Here is a 14,972-nt window from a genome sequence, read left to right on the forward strand (position 1 = left end):
GTCACGCCAAGCTCCATCTACTCGGCGCTCTCCGTCTCCCCGACGTCGCTCACTGTCGCCGATGCGCCCACGTCCGGTCGCACGCGACCAGGAAAACTAGTCGTCGCAGTCCACGAGGCAAGGGCTGCGACGCTATCGAACTGCGAAAGCCCTCAGCGAAGCCCATCGAACGTGATAGACGTTTTTGTGGACGGTGTTCGCGCATCTGCCCTTATCGACACTGGAGCCGCCGTATCCGTTATGGACGCTAAACTAAGCCGCCTGCTACGAAAAGTGACGACGCCACTTTCCGGTCTTTCCCTCCGTACAGCCAGCGCCCAATGTATTCACCCGACGGCGGTATGCACAGCCCGTGTCATCATTCAGGACGCTCTGTACGCCGTCGAATTCATCATAATTTCCTCATGCTCTCACGACGTCATCCTGGGATGGGATTTTCTCTCCCGCCACGACGCCGTCATTCATTGCGCGCCAGCCGAAATAGAGCTTTCACCATTCTCAGATTTGACGCCGGCAGACAGTTCATCGGCTGCGACCAAGGTATTCGTCAAAGACGACATCGCAGTTCCTGCAAATTCGTCAACGGCTGTGTCAGTCTATTGCACCGGTTTCTGCGACGCCGTTGCGCTCCTTTCTCCATGTGACCGCGTTTTCACTAGGAGAGGCTTGCTGGTGCCATTTGCGACCGTGGAAATCACTCAGGGCGACACGGATATTTTTGTGACCAACACATCCCCGTTCATTGTTACGTTGGTGCGAGGGGAATGTCTCGGCAAAGCGGAACCCCTCGAAGACGCACAAGTTATAGACGCACCGGGTGACACGCACTGCGCCAGCTCCCGTACGCTCAGTGCTGTTTCCACGTCCGATTCGTCACCTGCTGATGTGTTTAGGTCTTCCATTGCTGACAACCTCACATCGGTCCAGCGTTCCCAACTTCTGTGCCTGCTGGAAGAATTTCGTTCTTCTTTCGATGTCGGGCAAACTTCCCTCGGCCGCACTTCCGCTGTTACGCATCGCATCGACACTGGCGCCCAACCACCACTGCGGCAACGTCCATATCGCGTGTCTCCAGCAGAACGCCGGGTCATTAATGAACAAGTCGACGATATGCTTCGACGCGACGTTATTCGGCCCTCGGACAGCCCATGGGCGTCTCCCGTTGTTCTCGTTGCGAAGAAGGACGGTTCCGTGCGGTTCTGCGTGGACTACCGACGGCTCAACAAGATCACTCGCAAGGATGTTTACCCGCTGCCGCGAATCGACGACGCGATTGACAGTCTGCAAGGAGCCGAATTCTTTTCATCTCTTGATTTGCGCTCGGGGTACTGGCAAGTACCCATGGCGGATGACGCTCGACCGAAGACAGCCTTTGTCACACCCGACGGCTTGTACGAGTTTAACGTCATGCCGTTTGGTCTGTGTAATGCGCCCGCGACCTTCGAGCGCATGATGGACACCGTTCTGCGCAACTTGAAATGGCACACGTGCTTGTGTTACCTGGACGACGTCGTCGTTTTCGCTCCGGACTTCTCCACGCATCTCCAACGTCTGCGGCATGTTTTGACGCGTTTGCGCAACGCAGGCCTCCAACTGAATCTGAAGAAGTGCCGATTTGCAGCACGGCAGCTGACAATCCTCGGCTACGTCGTGTCCAAGGACGGAATCCTTCCCGATCCTGCCAAGCTTCGGGCCGTGGCCAAATTTCCCAAACCTACGTCCGTCAAAGAACTGCGCAGTTTCGTAGGACTGTGTTCGTATTTTCGACGCTTTATACGAAACTTCGCCACCATCATATCGCCGCTGACGAAGCTCCTTGGAAGTAACGGACCCCTCAATTCATGGTCGTCCGAGTGTGACGACGCGTTCGCAAAGCTCCGTCGTTTGTTGACGTCTCCTCCCATACTACGCCACTACGATCCTGCGGCCCCAACGGAGGTACACACGGACGCCAGCGGTGTAGGCCTCGGCGCTGTCCTTGCGCAGCGCAAACCAGGGTTCCCCGAATATGTCGTGGCATACGCAAGCCGTACGCTTACCAGAGCCGAGACCAATTACACAGTCACGGAAAAAGAGTGCCTGGCGATCATCTGGGCCCTTACAAAGTTTCGACCTTATTTGTATGGTCGCCCATTTGATGTCGTCACCGACCATCATGCACTATGCTGGCTGTCGTCATTGAAGGATCCCTCAGGCCGTCTCGCCCGCTGGGCACTTCGCCTGCAAGACTACGACATCCGCGTGCTGTACCGCAACGGATGCCAGCATTCTGACGCCGACGCCCTCTCGCGCTCTCCCTTGCCTGACGACAATGCCCCCTGCTCAGTATCTCACATAGCTGTTGCTTCAATCGACGTTCACACCATCGCTACCGAACAGCGCAAGGATAAATGGATCACCTCGCTGATCGACTTGCTGACGGATCCGTCGGCAACACCATCCACTCGCGCGTTGCGTCGTCAAGCCCACCATTTCGCCATTCGTGACGACCTACTGCACCGACGCAATTATAACGCCGACGGCCGCCAGTGGCTACTAGTGATACCCCGCAGTCTGCGTTCTGAAATATGCGAGGCCTTCCACTCTGACCCGCAATGCGCGCACTCTGGTGTATCCAAAACTTACCACCGCATTCGACAACGATACTTCTGGCGAGGGATGTACCGCTACGTGCAGAAGTTCGTTCGCTCCTGCCTCGATTGCCAACGCCGAAAACCTGCAACGCACGTGTCGCCAGCAGGTCTACAACCATTACCTTGCCCTAACCGTCCGTTTGGGCGCGTGGGCATCGATTTGTATGGACCACTTCCTCTGACTTCGGCTGGTAACCGCTGGGCCATCGTCGCTGTTGACCATCTAACGCGATACGCCGAAACCGCCGCCCTCCCAGCGGCTACAGCGCGCGATGTGGCCTCCTTCCTGCTCCACCGATTCATGCTGCGTCACGGTCCGCCCCAGGAGCTGCTCAGTGATCGAGGCCGTGTCTTCTTGTCGGAAGTCGTCGAAGCCATTCTCAAAGAGTGCAACGTCGTTCACCACAAAACTACTGCTTACCACCCGCAGACGAATGGCCTCACTGAACGCTTTAACCGCACGCTCGGCGACATGCTCTCGATGTACGTCGCAGCCGACCACACAAATTGGGATGCCATTCTGCCCTTCGTCACGTACGCCTACAATACCGCCTCTCAGAGCACTACTGGTTTCTCGCCATTTTTCTTATTGTACGGCAGGCACCCGTCGCACACAATCGACACTATCCTTCCCTACAGGCCGGATCGATCTGAATGTGCGCCTATTTCGGACACAGCCAGGCTTGCTGAAGAATGTCGCGAGCTTGCGAAGACCTTTACAACGCACGAACAAGAGCGGCAGAAGAGCATTCGCGGTGGCACCACCACTTCTGAGTCCACGTTCCTCCCTGGAGCGCTCGTGTGGCTCTCGGTCCCAACCGCTGCAGCTGGCCTCTCTTCCAAACTACTGCCCAAATACGAAGGCCCCTACCGTGTCGTCGAACGCACGTCCCCGGTCAACTACCTGATTGAACCCATTGAGCCATCTTCGGACATGCGCCGTCGAGGGCGCGACATTGTGAACGTGGAGCGCCTCAAGCCCTACCATGACCCGCTCATAGTGACCAGCTGTTAGGTCGCCGGGCGGCTCCCTTTGCGTACCCGGGGTAATTGTACAGAAGCATTAGAACACTGTAATGGGCCGTCCTCTTGAGCGCCTTCTAGTGGGTCGCCCTCTTCGCCTCTTCTCGGGGAGCACGCCCCTCGTGCTCTTGCTCGTGAGTCTGCGAATCTGCGCTCTGTCGTTACTGTCGTCGCTGCGCATCGTCGCCGTCGATCCCGCCGTCAATAAACGCCTTTACAACTTCAACAATCTCAAACTTTACATACTTCGCTCAAAATTCTGGTCTCAGAAAGAGAGGAAATATAAAGGGTCATACCTTATTCACAAGTTTAATACACTCCAGCCAACAGGTATAAACATTTCAGAGGGTGCTTTTGAATCCATCCGATATGGTACATACACAACAAAAAAATGCCAGGCCTGCGCTGAAACCGCAGCACAGTCACAGCGAAAGCTGGAAGAGCGGCGTTTCTAGAGCCCGTTAAGCTCTCTTGGGGCTACAATACAAGTACACTAGAAAGGTACCCACTACGCCATAAATCACAATTTTTGTGAAGTTAGGAAGCACCTACTAAGCCATTATTCGTCATTCTGCGGAGAAGCGAGGCACCAGCTACACGTCTGTAAGGCATTATGTGCACTTTGTTGATGCGACGACTCATGACGATGAAGAATTATGGCTCAGCACTTTGTAATGGGTTGGAATCTTTAAACGGCCCACCAATTATGTTTTTTGCATTGGGTGACGCCCTATCGCTATACCCCTGTCCCGTCATGCTGTATAACATACGTTGACGTTGGAGAGAGACGGGGGGGGGGGGGGGCGAAGAACTTTACTGAGACCCCGAGGAAATGGATCATGCGCTTATGGGCTTCCTTGGCAACCAATACAAGTGCACTTGCGAGGAACCCACTACGCTATAAATCATTGTAATTTTACTGAGACCCCGAGGAAATGTATCATGCGCTTATGGGCTTCCTTGGCAACCAATTCAAGTGCACTTGCGAGGAACCCACTACGCTATAAATCATTGTAGTTTTTGAGAAGTAGGGCAGCAGGGACTGTGCCATTTTTCGTCATTCTACGGAGAGCGTTGGTACCTGCTAAACCCATGTGAGGCATTTTGCGCACTTTGTTGATGCTGTGCCTGATGACGATGAAGAATTATGGCAGAGTTCTTTGTAATGGGTTGGAAGCATTCAACAACCTACTCGTTGCACAATTCGCATTGTGTGACGCCTGGTTACAGAATTCGCGTTGTGCGACGCTTGGTGCTTATTTTACTCTTCTACCACGCTATATTGCATATGCTAATGTGGTTCCTTCCCGACATGAAGCCTGTATAGGACCTTTTTGCAAAGCAGTTTCAAGCACCGGTGTGGCTCAGAGGTTGAATGCTGGGCTCCCACGCAGAGGGCCCAGGTTCGAACCTCGTTCCATCCTGGCATTTTTTTCTTATTTTGTTTTTTTTTTTCTTATTTCGAGCGATACTGGTTACGGACACCGGCGGCGGCGGCGGACAACTACGGCGCCAAAAACGGCCGGTGAAATGACCTCATAACAGCTTTCGCTGTAAAACCAGTGAGAATTAAGCCTTTCTTCTAGGAATTCCTAACTGTGCTTATCGCCGTGAAATTATCATTGTCCCCATAGATGTACCCCATAGATTTCAACCAACTCGCCCAGCAACAAGTCTTACTTATCATTGTCAGATGGTGCTTCCTTTTGACAACCATAATCCAGTGAAACGCCTACCTCCACGCGAATACCCCACCACCACCCTGCGCTTTCTTTTTCACTGACTGTTTCCTCTTTCCTTCTGACTAACCTAATTCGGCACCGCGGCCCCTGCTTCTTACCCCTGCCCGTTTTCCCAGTTACCTTTTCCTCATCTTTTGTTTGGGTTGGAGGTGAGGGTACTAAGCGCTAAGGAAAGCAGTTGCAGTCTTGAAGAAGACAAGTTTGCTTGTTGAAACATCGGTTGACTACAGGTCAGGCTTTCCTGAAGTCATCAGTCTGCATTCTACAAGAGCACTGCCGTCAATTCAGCCATCGAGAGTGTCTTTGCGCACCGCGGCATCCCTAGCGTGGTTCATTGTTAGAACGGTCCACAGTTTTCATGTAATGACTTCTCTACCGTTGCACAGGCTTATGGGTTCAGGGATGTCATCAGCAGACCACGTTTTCCGCAGTCCAATGGCAAGGTAGATGGTACAGACCATCAAGGACATGCTGCACAAGGCGGACGATCCTTTCTTGGCACTGCTTGCTTACTTGGACACTCCTGGCACCAACGATGCAAGCTCCTGCATAGCTTCTGATGGGCAGATACCTGCAAGGCAGAGTTCCCAAGGTACCACAGCAGCTCGAGCCAGGCTGGCCCTCATCTCTTTCTTTTACCTAGGTGATCAAGATAACCGGAGGAAGCAGGCAGAGGACTTCAATCGGAGGCATGGAGCTCGGACATAATGCGCACTTCAGACTGGTGAGCAGGTCTGGGTGTGGGACATAGATAGCCATGCGACGGTTCTGGGACCATCTCAATGTCCCCGGTGATATGTCGTGGAGACCCCAGAGGGAGTTCTGCAACATAATCAGCTCTGCCTTGACCCAGTGTGCAACGACCCGTTGTCCGAGCGTACAGTAGGCAAAGCACAAGTGTCCGACAGTCCTGCCAAAACAGCCGTCTGTGGGGAACCTGATACGAAGCCATCCAGCAGCAAGGTGTATGCATCAGGGCCAGAGGTTGTTGCCTCCACCCCTACTTCATCCCAGTCACAATCATCATGTAGTTCACTTATTCATGCATCAAGATTTGGAAGACACATCTGGTAGACCCAAAAGACTGGGCTTCCGATGGTGTAGTGATATGTATATACTGTGTTTCCTAAACACAGGCATTGGCTTAGTGCTTGTCCTGTGCACCTGTGTTCTTTCTTTGTTCTGTGTCGAATTCGCGCTATACAGTATTTAAGATTATGAACGAACTAGCCCAGCAACGAATTTCGTTAAGGCGGGATGTATCACTAGTTGGTGCTGCCGCTTCCCTGTCTATATAGTGTGAGAGCACGTGCTTTCATTTCCTTCCCCTAATGCTGGTACGATCACGGACAGGTGGCAGGAACGAACGGGCTATGCTGGGAGGGAGTACTCTGCCCCGATTCTAACTAGTCCTGCCATCCCGCCGCTTGGCGCCACTCGCTACCCCTCGTTTCCCCATTCACGGGGAAAGGTAATTGTCACACTGCGAGGGAGGCAACCCTTGCGGAAGAATGGGACGAGTGGTTATAAAAAGCCCACCGCACAGGGAGACTTGTGCCAGTGGTGGAGACAGCCGCCACCGATCGTCGGGAAAGGTGGAAGCTTACATTTTGTTTTACATAGAGCGGACTATCCCTCTAAGCGAAGTATTCACGTTATTGTTCATATATCACTCAAATGTTATTTGTGACTTAGCCAGTTGCCTTATTCGCCGGAACTGCGAATAAGCTTCCTGTAGCTGCGATTACTCGTGCTACAGGGAATCCCTTAAATATAATATGATGTTGAATAAATCCTCGGGGTTAGTTGCTTGCTAAGCGGACCAGAGTGTGGCTCGTTCATGCGTCTCTTATGGAAGCACGACCCGCTACACCAACAACCTGGTCACTCCTGTCTGGGCTGCCTGGAGAAGATGCATGACTCACCTCTAATTACACCCTCTGCCTGCACGTACAAAAACAGCTGCTCACACGCCTTTCCTCGGTGCTACACCATATTGAGCACGGGGCACAGTAGGATATTATTGCTCTTGCACGTTTTAATAAACATCTCGGTGATAACAGATTTTCATTTGGAGTGTCAATAATTACAATACAGTCTAACCTTGATATATTGAATATGGTTATAACAAAGTAAATGAATAATGTAATATATTGCCATTGACACCGTATTACCAATATACATTTAAAACAAACATTTGTGTATAAAGAAGTCATTTTTGTGTCAAACGCCATTTCATTAGAATCAGGTTTTGCTGTAAAATGCTGATAAGGAAATCTATATTTAGTCTGATGAAAACTAGTACCCTTGTTGAAACTGTGGCTCCAGTGACAATCCTTGTTGAACCAGTGCTCATTATTTCAACCATGTGTACTTTGACGAGTGCTCACATGATTTAATTGTCAGTCTAGATGATATTTCCTTTGATAATGGGGCAAAGGCTACATCTGCAGTAAGTGTCAATGGGGGCAAAGTGTAAAGGAACTGTGGGTGCCTGGCATTAAAAGCTTGTCCTCTTCCAGCTCTTCGCCCCTGAGTTTGTGGCAGTAGTGGAAACAGAATTGGTTAAAGAGTTCTTTTATTCATTGAGCACTTGTTTTTTGTAGCTGTCGAGAAAACATGAAAGCTTTGCTGCCACGACTGTGTAGGATCTGTGCGGAGGCAGAAGGCATGCTAGCTGCAGATGTGGCTGCAAACCGTGCCATTGGCCAACATGGGGCCGAACATATGGTGGCGAACTGCCGAGTACCAAATGTCGGCAAGCTTGGCGTCATCACTCACTGCAACACGGGCAGTCTGGCCACTGCTGGCTACGGAACTGCACTTGGTGAGAGGAGGCTGTTCTTTTTTAAGTTCATCTTCCAGTTTACAGCTCTTCGGTTTAAAGGGACCTTGGAATGGTTTTGGCGATTTTGTGCGAACACGTTGAGCTCAGCTACCCGTGCAAACACACGCACGAGCTCGTCCGAATTCCACCCCACACACAAACGGCATGCAGAAGCCTCTAAAGTGCACTACCATGTGGAACCAGCATTTTGGGCATAAAGTTCAATCAGCCAACGAACCAACCCAGAACAGGGTTCTTTGTACATGCAAATGTGGCCAAGTGTGTTGAGTCCACAGATTCCCCATGTTTGAATCCTGCCAATCGATGTGCTGTGAGGCGGAGAGCGATAAGCCAGGCCATTCAAGGGAAGCTCGATTACACGCGTAACATCTAGAACAAATGAAAACGACAAAAACTGCATTAGGATGCTCGGGGACTGCAAGGGCAGCGTGCACTTTAATGAGCCTGCAAGCAGGGTCGAGGCAGATGACAGATCTCGGTGTGCAAGCTTTTCAATAGGTCAATAACCTCAATGGTGTTAAAGCCTCATCACAGTGATTCTTGCAATATGCCATTGGCAACTGCTGTAGAACCTCTTTAAACAAAAGTCGCCTAAACGAGACAGCTGCTTCTCATTTGGTTGGTTTTTTATTTGGGCCCTCCATTCCTGCAGTCCTTCCCAGTAAACCATACTTGTGCGCAAGGAACATATTTTCCCTCTGCCTTCAGATTCTGTTTTAACAGATTTTACATCTTGTCTTGTGTACAGTCGCACACACCTATGGCCATGTCATGTGGTTTGTTCTCTTCACTACAGAAAAAGATGCAGGCAAGAAAAAGGGGTGAAGTCTGCATAACTTGTTTCAAATGGTTCCAAGAGGAAAGAAAAAAACATTGCGACAAAAATTTCATTTTCAAAGGGTTAAAATGGCTACAGTGCGGGGGAGGTACAAGGAACCGACGAGGACTAGTGCTGACTTCCAACTAACATTTATTGGGTAAAAATTGGGTGTCTGCAAACAGGGACATTATTTGGAAACATAGCAAAAACATTTTCTGAAGGAAAACAGCACGAAGAAGAAAGACACAGCGCCGCACTCACAAATGAAAGCTTATTGGAAATAAATATGAACTTATTTTTTATTTCAGAAGTACTGCCAGCCTCTCTTATGACGCCTTAGGCAGGGGAAGGTCATGCATAAAGGAAAACAGATGGGTAAATGCAACGGAAAAAGTTAATTGGGCAAAACTTCATTCACCACCAAGAACTAGTGCATCAAACTGAAACGCTAGCACCTTGTACAATTCATAACTTTTTCGTGTACATGCACATGCACAAAAGAAGAAAACAGCATTAAAAAACATTGACAACAAACAACTCTTGATAAACATCTCTTAATTGAGTAACATCTAAAAAAAACTAGGGGCCAAAATCATCAGCGTTTCAAAATACATCATGACAGGCAATGGATGCCATTAAAATATTTTTAGTATATAAAAAAGTACTACAAAGTGCAACATATATTGAAGCCTATTGCGCATGTGTTATGCGAGGCAAAATAAGAGGGGAAGAAGTATAAGTCTCAGTATTGCCATAAATGATTGCACAGTTGCGCCGTTTACCAGATTCACAGACAGAGCATTCCAGTTAGTGACGGTGTGCAGAAAAAGTGAGTTTTTAAAAGCTTTTGTCATGCAAGAATACTCCTTCAGTTTTCTTGGATGCTCGGAACGAGTCCATCGGCGATGAACTGATTGTATGTACGTATTCTTGTTTATGCTCAGCTTGTGGCAAAGTGAAAACATATTACTTCAGTCGATCTTGCTGTCGTCTTGCCTGCGATGTATCCAAGTCAGCTTTTTTTACAAGCTTGTTGGGTGACGTAAAGGAACTGTATAGTGATTACAAACAAACAGGATTGCTTTTCTTCGAATCATTTCAAGTTTGTTAACACGAAAGTTTTATAGCGCGATCCACCAAGACTTCAGTGACCTATTTCCGTCACGGAAATGATGTCGAAAAAATTTACACGATCAGATGGCAAAGAAAAAAGTTCCGTCAATGGGCATCTAACCCACGACCACTCGGTCCGCAACAACAGATGCCGGGCACGCTATCCACTGCGCCACGGTCACAGACTGTAGAGGCTTTACAAACGCGCCTTTTATATCTACCACTCTCCCGGTCGGCGGGGTGGTGTTGGCCTCTGGGAGTGGTAAAGTAATTCGTCCTTACTGTAGCCTCCGCGATTAGCACCTGCAACACGTTACACGTCCGTCCCATTGGGCGCGTTTTCCATTTTGTCAATGCCTTAACACACCGCGAGGTGGCGATCTTAGTCCAAGCGTCGTAGAAGCGTCAGCGTCGCTCATAGCATCACGCTAATCTACACCAAAAATAGCTCTGCGACGCGCACCTGCCTCACCTGGCTGTAACATCGCGTTCCCCGCTCACGCGCTCGCCCCGAGAAAAATCACGGCCGGGCTACCAGGGCGGCGCGACGCGCTTTGCGTTTCCCTCTAGTCCGGTCGTGGTGTTCAATCACATTTTAACATGCCGCCAGATGGCGACCAAGTTTTGCGTCCAGTGTGTGACGCTCTTCTGGCTATCACACCTCGTTCTGTGATTACGCTTTCACCGTTAACTACTACAGCTACCACAAGGGTTTGTTTAATCACTTAACATGGACGTTAATTGTCGGGATGGAGATGTACCACCAATCGTCAAAGTGGGTGCATCCACGTTAAACGGTGCTATAGCTGCCAGACTGCCAGACATCAATATACATTGTGAAAACTCTCTTATATCAGTGTACAGTAAACATTCAGTTACTTCTGTAAGGGCACGCTTTACTTTCATGTTATTCCGATTCCTATGACGGAGGGATCAACCATCCTTTTTTTTTTTATAGTTACTTGGCTATGGGAATCCCGAACCACAGATAAGTACTCGAGAATTGGACGGATGAAAGTTTTGTACGCAATTAATTTCAATTATTAAATGGATTTACGCGAAGACCGTGTTAGAAATCCTAATTTCTGCATCCAAATATTTTTTTATAAGTTTTATAGTATTTATTTATAAGTGTAATATTTTTAAGTATTAAAAATGACAGTTTTTGACCATTGATAGAATATGAATATTGTAAAGGAAGTCGTTTACGTGTCATAGTCATAGCCACCGTTTTCTTTCCATTTGCCACACTGCACACCAGAGAGATATTTTTGTTAAAGCTGTGTTTAAAGGGACCTGGTCACATGTACTACATATTTCCTGGTAAGGAACGCAGTCATCTGCGAATAACCTAATAGTAGCTGGAATTTCATGGGTCATATTGTGACGCGGTCGTGACGTCGACGAAGACCGCAGGCGACGTGTCCAAGATTTGGCCGAACTTGTGGCCGAGAAACGGAAAGTTAATTTACAGCGATACACACGGTATGCACTGATAGCGGCGAACAGAGCGTCGGCTGCCGATCAACTGACAAGCGGTGAAGCGCGTAGGCATTTATACATATGCCGTCGAATATTCCAGCCTTGTCGGTGGTTATCGCGCAAGCTCTAGAATAAGCTACAGTGTTCGCTTCTTGCGCGCAATCTTAACTAAACGATCTACAATAATCACGAAGCTTCTCGAACAATGAGGGGCGGTTTGCGCTGAGCGTTGCTTACAGTCTTTGTGGGCCAAAACCGAATACAGCAAAAGTGATAATAAGAAACGCACGTGGCAATGCCCCTCTGAAAAAGCGTCGTCCCGACGCTTAGAAGGGGGACGGATCACCGTCGAGAGGTCGCACCTCATTTCGGCTCCGCCAATTTTCGGCCATAGCGCCGGGCCTTTCGACCATATCCGGATAATTTCTTCACGGGTGGCTGGAGCACATTATCTGGATTCTTTCGACACCTAATTTATCGCGAAAGAAAGCCTTCGACCACGCCGTGCACCGACCTAGGCCTGTTAGGCTTAGCTCGAGTGCGGCCACCTGCACACCAGCTCACCGACGGAGTGACCGCCCGGCCGCCCGCCGCTGCCTCGGCGCCCATCTTCTAGCTGTCGACCGCTATGGAGTACCCTGTCGAAGGACAGGAAGTGTCCCCCGAGGAACTTTCGGACGAATCCTGGCATTCGCCAGGCCTCCGCGCCCAAGAGAAACGCCGAGCAGCCTTGCGCCTTGCCGCCGCCACTGCTACAGCTAAGCCCACCGCCATGCCGACTTCCCAGCCGTCGTCATCGCCGCCATCGAATCGGGCAAGTGCCTCGCCTCCACATCCCCACCGCCGCACTCCACTTCCTCGTCTCCCAGCCGACACGATTCACGTCGTACGCTGCCCAAAAAGGCATGTAGAACTTACCAAGCTACAGCCTTGGCACTTGTACACCGCTTTGCTGCAAGCAGCGTGCCTGCAAGACCTCCCGCCCGCATCTCGCGACATGGTGCGGATTCACCCTATCAACAACACCTTTACTCTAAGCATCGCGGACTCGAGTCGCGCCCAAGCCTACCTGCGCATCACCTTCTTCACGGTCTCCGGCAACACCTTCACCGTCCACCTCTACGCCCCACCCCCAGACGATGCCCTAAGGGGCATACTCTACGACGCCTTCGACGACTTCACAGACCAAGCAATCCTTGACGACCTCCAGGCAAGCAATCCTACCCTCACTGTTGTGGGTGGTTGCCGCATGGGCAAGTCCCCTCACACATTGGCCCTTATGGACACTAAGCTACCGCGGTAGATCTTCTACGACGGCGTCTAGCTCCGTCTCCTTCCGTTCCGCAACAAGGTGGAAGCCTGCTTCAATTGCCGCTCGACTGGCCTCCGGACCGACGTGTGCTCCAAGCCGCGACAGGAGCGGTGCCATCGCTGCGGCGCCGCTCACCCCCCATCGCCCGAAGGATTGCCACCCACTTGCACTCCCCGCTGCATCGTCTGCAACGGGCATCACTCTACGTACAGCTCCAACTGCAAACACCGCTACGTGCAGCGCGCTCAATGTCCGAAAGCCCTGGTACCTGACCCTCGCCCCTCGACACCTGGTGCGCCCCCGACAGCCGCGCGCTTCCCCAGCAAGCTGCATGCGGTCCCTCACCACCCCCACCCCCCAAGTGGTCACTGCCTTTCCGCCCCTCGTACCAGCGGTGTCTAAACTGGCCTCTCAGCCCACACATTCGATACAGCCCCGCGGCACCTCCGGCTCGCCCTGGGAGCCGCAAGTCGTTGCACTGCAGCAAGAAAACGCCTCCCTCCGACAGCAGCTCACTGCCCAAAGCGCTCAAATTGCGGCTCAGAAGACCAAGATTGATACCCTCCAAGCGCAACTGCAAGCTCTTGAAGAAAAGCTGGAAACAGCTATTACCCAGCCATCCTTTCTGCCCTCGCCCATCGACTCCTCCTCAGACATGGACATTCTGACCCCCGAAGGATGCACTAGCAAGCGCCGCAGACCCAACACCCCCCTTCAATCTCTTCACCTTTCTGAAGAGGTACAGGTAGTCATCAAGACGGCCCTGGTGGATCTTGAAAAACAGTTGGATAGCCGCTTCAACTCCGTCCACCAGTTTCTCACTGCACAACACGAAGCTCTAAACTCCCTGCGCACAGACTTCGGCGCCTATCCTCCTGCCTCGTCCTTACAATTTCTCCAATCAGCAGTCGATACCCTGCAAACTGCCATGCCAAGCCACCCCTCCATGCCCGCATCACCTCCTCCTCCATCGCCCGACCCTCGCAAACACCGGCCGAGGCGTCACCTTCCGCTGTTAATAATGCCTGACCGATCCGTCGTCACCGTTTGGCAGTGGAACTGCCGTGGTTTTCGTCCAAAGCGTAACCACCTCCTTCTCCACCTTCAACAACTAGACCCCTCGGCCGCCCCTGATATAATCGTACTACAGGAAAGTCACGCTGACGTTTCCCTCTCGGGTGGTTTTGGGACGTTAAACCCCAGATATTATTATTATTATTATTATTATTATTATTATTATTATTATTATTATTATTATTATTATTATTATTTCCCTCTCGGGTTTCGTCGCCTACAACCAAGCAGCTCACCATGCTCTGCCCCATCCCGTCACGGCCGTCCTCACCCGGCGGACGCTTGTCGTCAATCGAGCGGATCTACCCTTCCCTGAAGTCCAGCACGTCTTTCTCGAGATAGTACCTCAACACCGTGAACAGCCCTTTCTCTTTCTTCTCAACGTCTACAACCCTCCGCGCGCCTCTGAAAATGCGTCGCTCCTCAGCCTGCTGCGTGCCGCTGCAGCGAAAGCATCGAAATCGCCCCTTCTCATTCTCGGCGACTTCAACGTCAAGCATCCTGACTGGGTTTACCCCAAGGCAGATGGGCCCGGAAGGAGGCTGTGGGAGCTCGCTCAACTCAACCTTTCCCTGCTCACCCACCCCACGCAACCAACGCGCATCGGCAACAGTGTGTGCCGCGACACCACCCCGGACCTCAGCTTCTGCCGCAGCGTGCACGACGCGCGCTGGTCCAACACGCATCAGTCCCTCGGCAGTGACCACTATGTTCTCACCATTCAAGTCCGCACCTCCCCGTGCAAGCCGCATCCACACACGGCCCGCCATACAGATTGGGACGCGTTCCGAGAACGCTGACTGCACTCCGCCGCCTCCAACATCAAGGACCTCTCGACGTGGACCGACCAGCTGCTAGCGGGCCTCGAAGCGGTCACCACCTCGATTCCCACCACGGAGGACCATCCGGCAGTCGACTCCCGCCT

General features: G+C 51.2%; 1 protein-coding gene across 2 annotated transcripts in view; it reads left to right on the top strand.

Annotated features, from left to right (window-relative positions):
* LOC119402428 (methylthioribose-1-phosphate isomerase) overlaps nucleotides 1–14,972 on the top strand; it is a 203,216-nt gene that overhangs the window by 96,087 nt on the left and 92,157 nt on the right. For both annotated transcript variants that reach the window (XM_037669573.2, XM_037669576.2), the window contains exon 4: nucleotides 8,047–8,225. In XM_037669573.2, the coding sequence (XP_037525501.1) occupies nucleotides 8,047–8,225 (179 nt within the window). The remainder of the gene's footprint in view (nucleotides 1–8,046; nucleotides 8,226–14,972) is intronic.

Source organism: Rhipicephalus sanguineus, chromosome 8 (assembly GCF_013339695.2).
Source record: "Rhipicephalus sanguineus isolate Rsan-2018 chromosome 8, BIME_Rsan_1.4, whole genome shotgun sequence".
In the NCBI taxonomy this organism is placed as follows: Eukaryota; Metazoa; Arthropoda; class Arachnida; order Ixodida; family Ixodidae; genus Rhipicephalus; species Rhipicephalus sanguineus.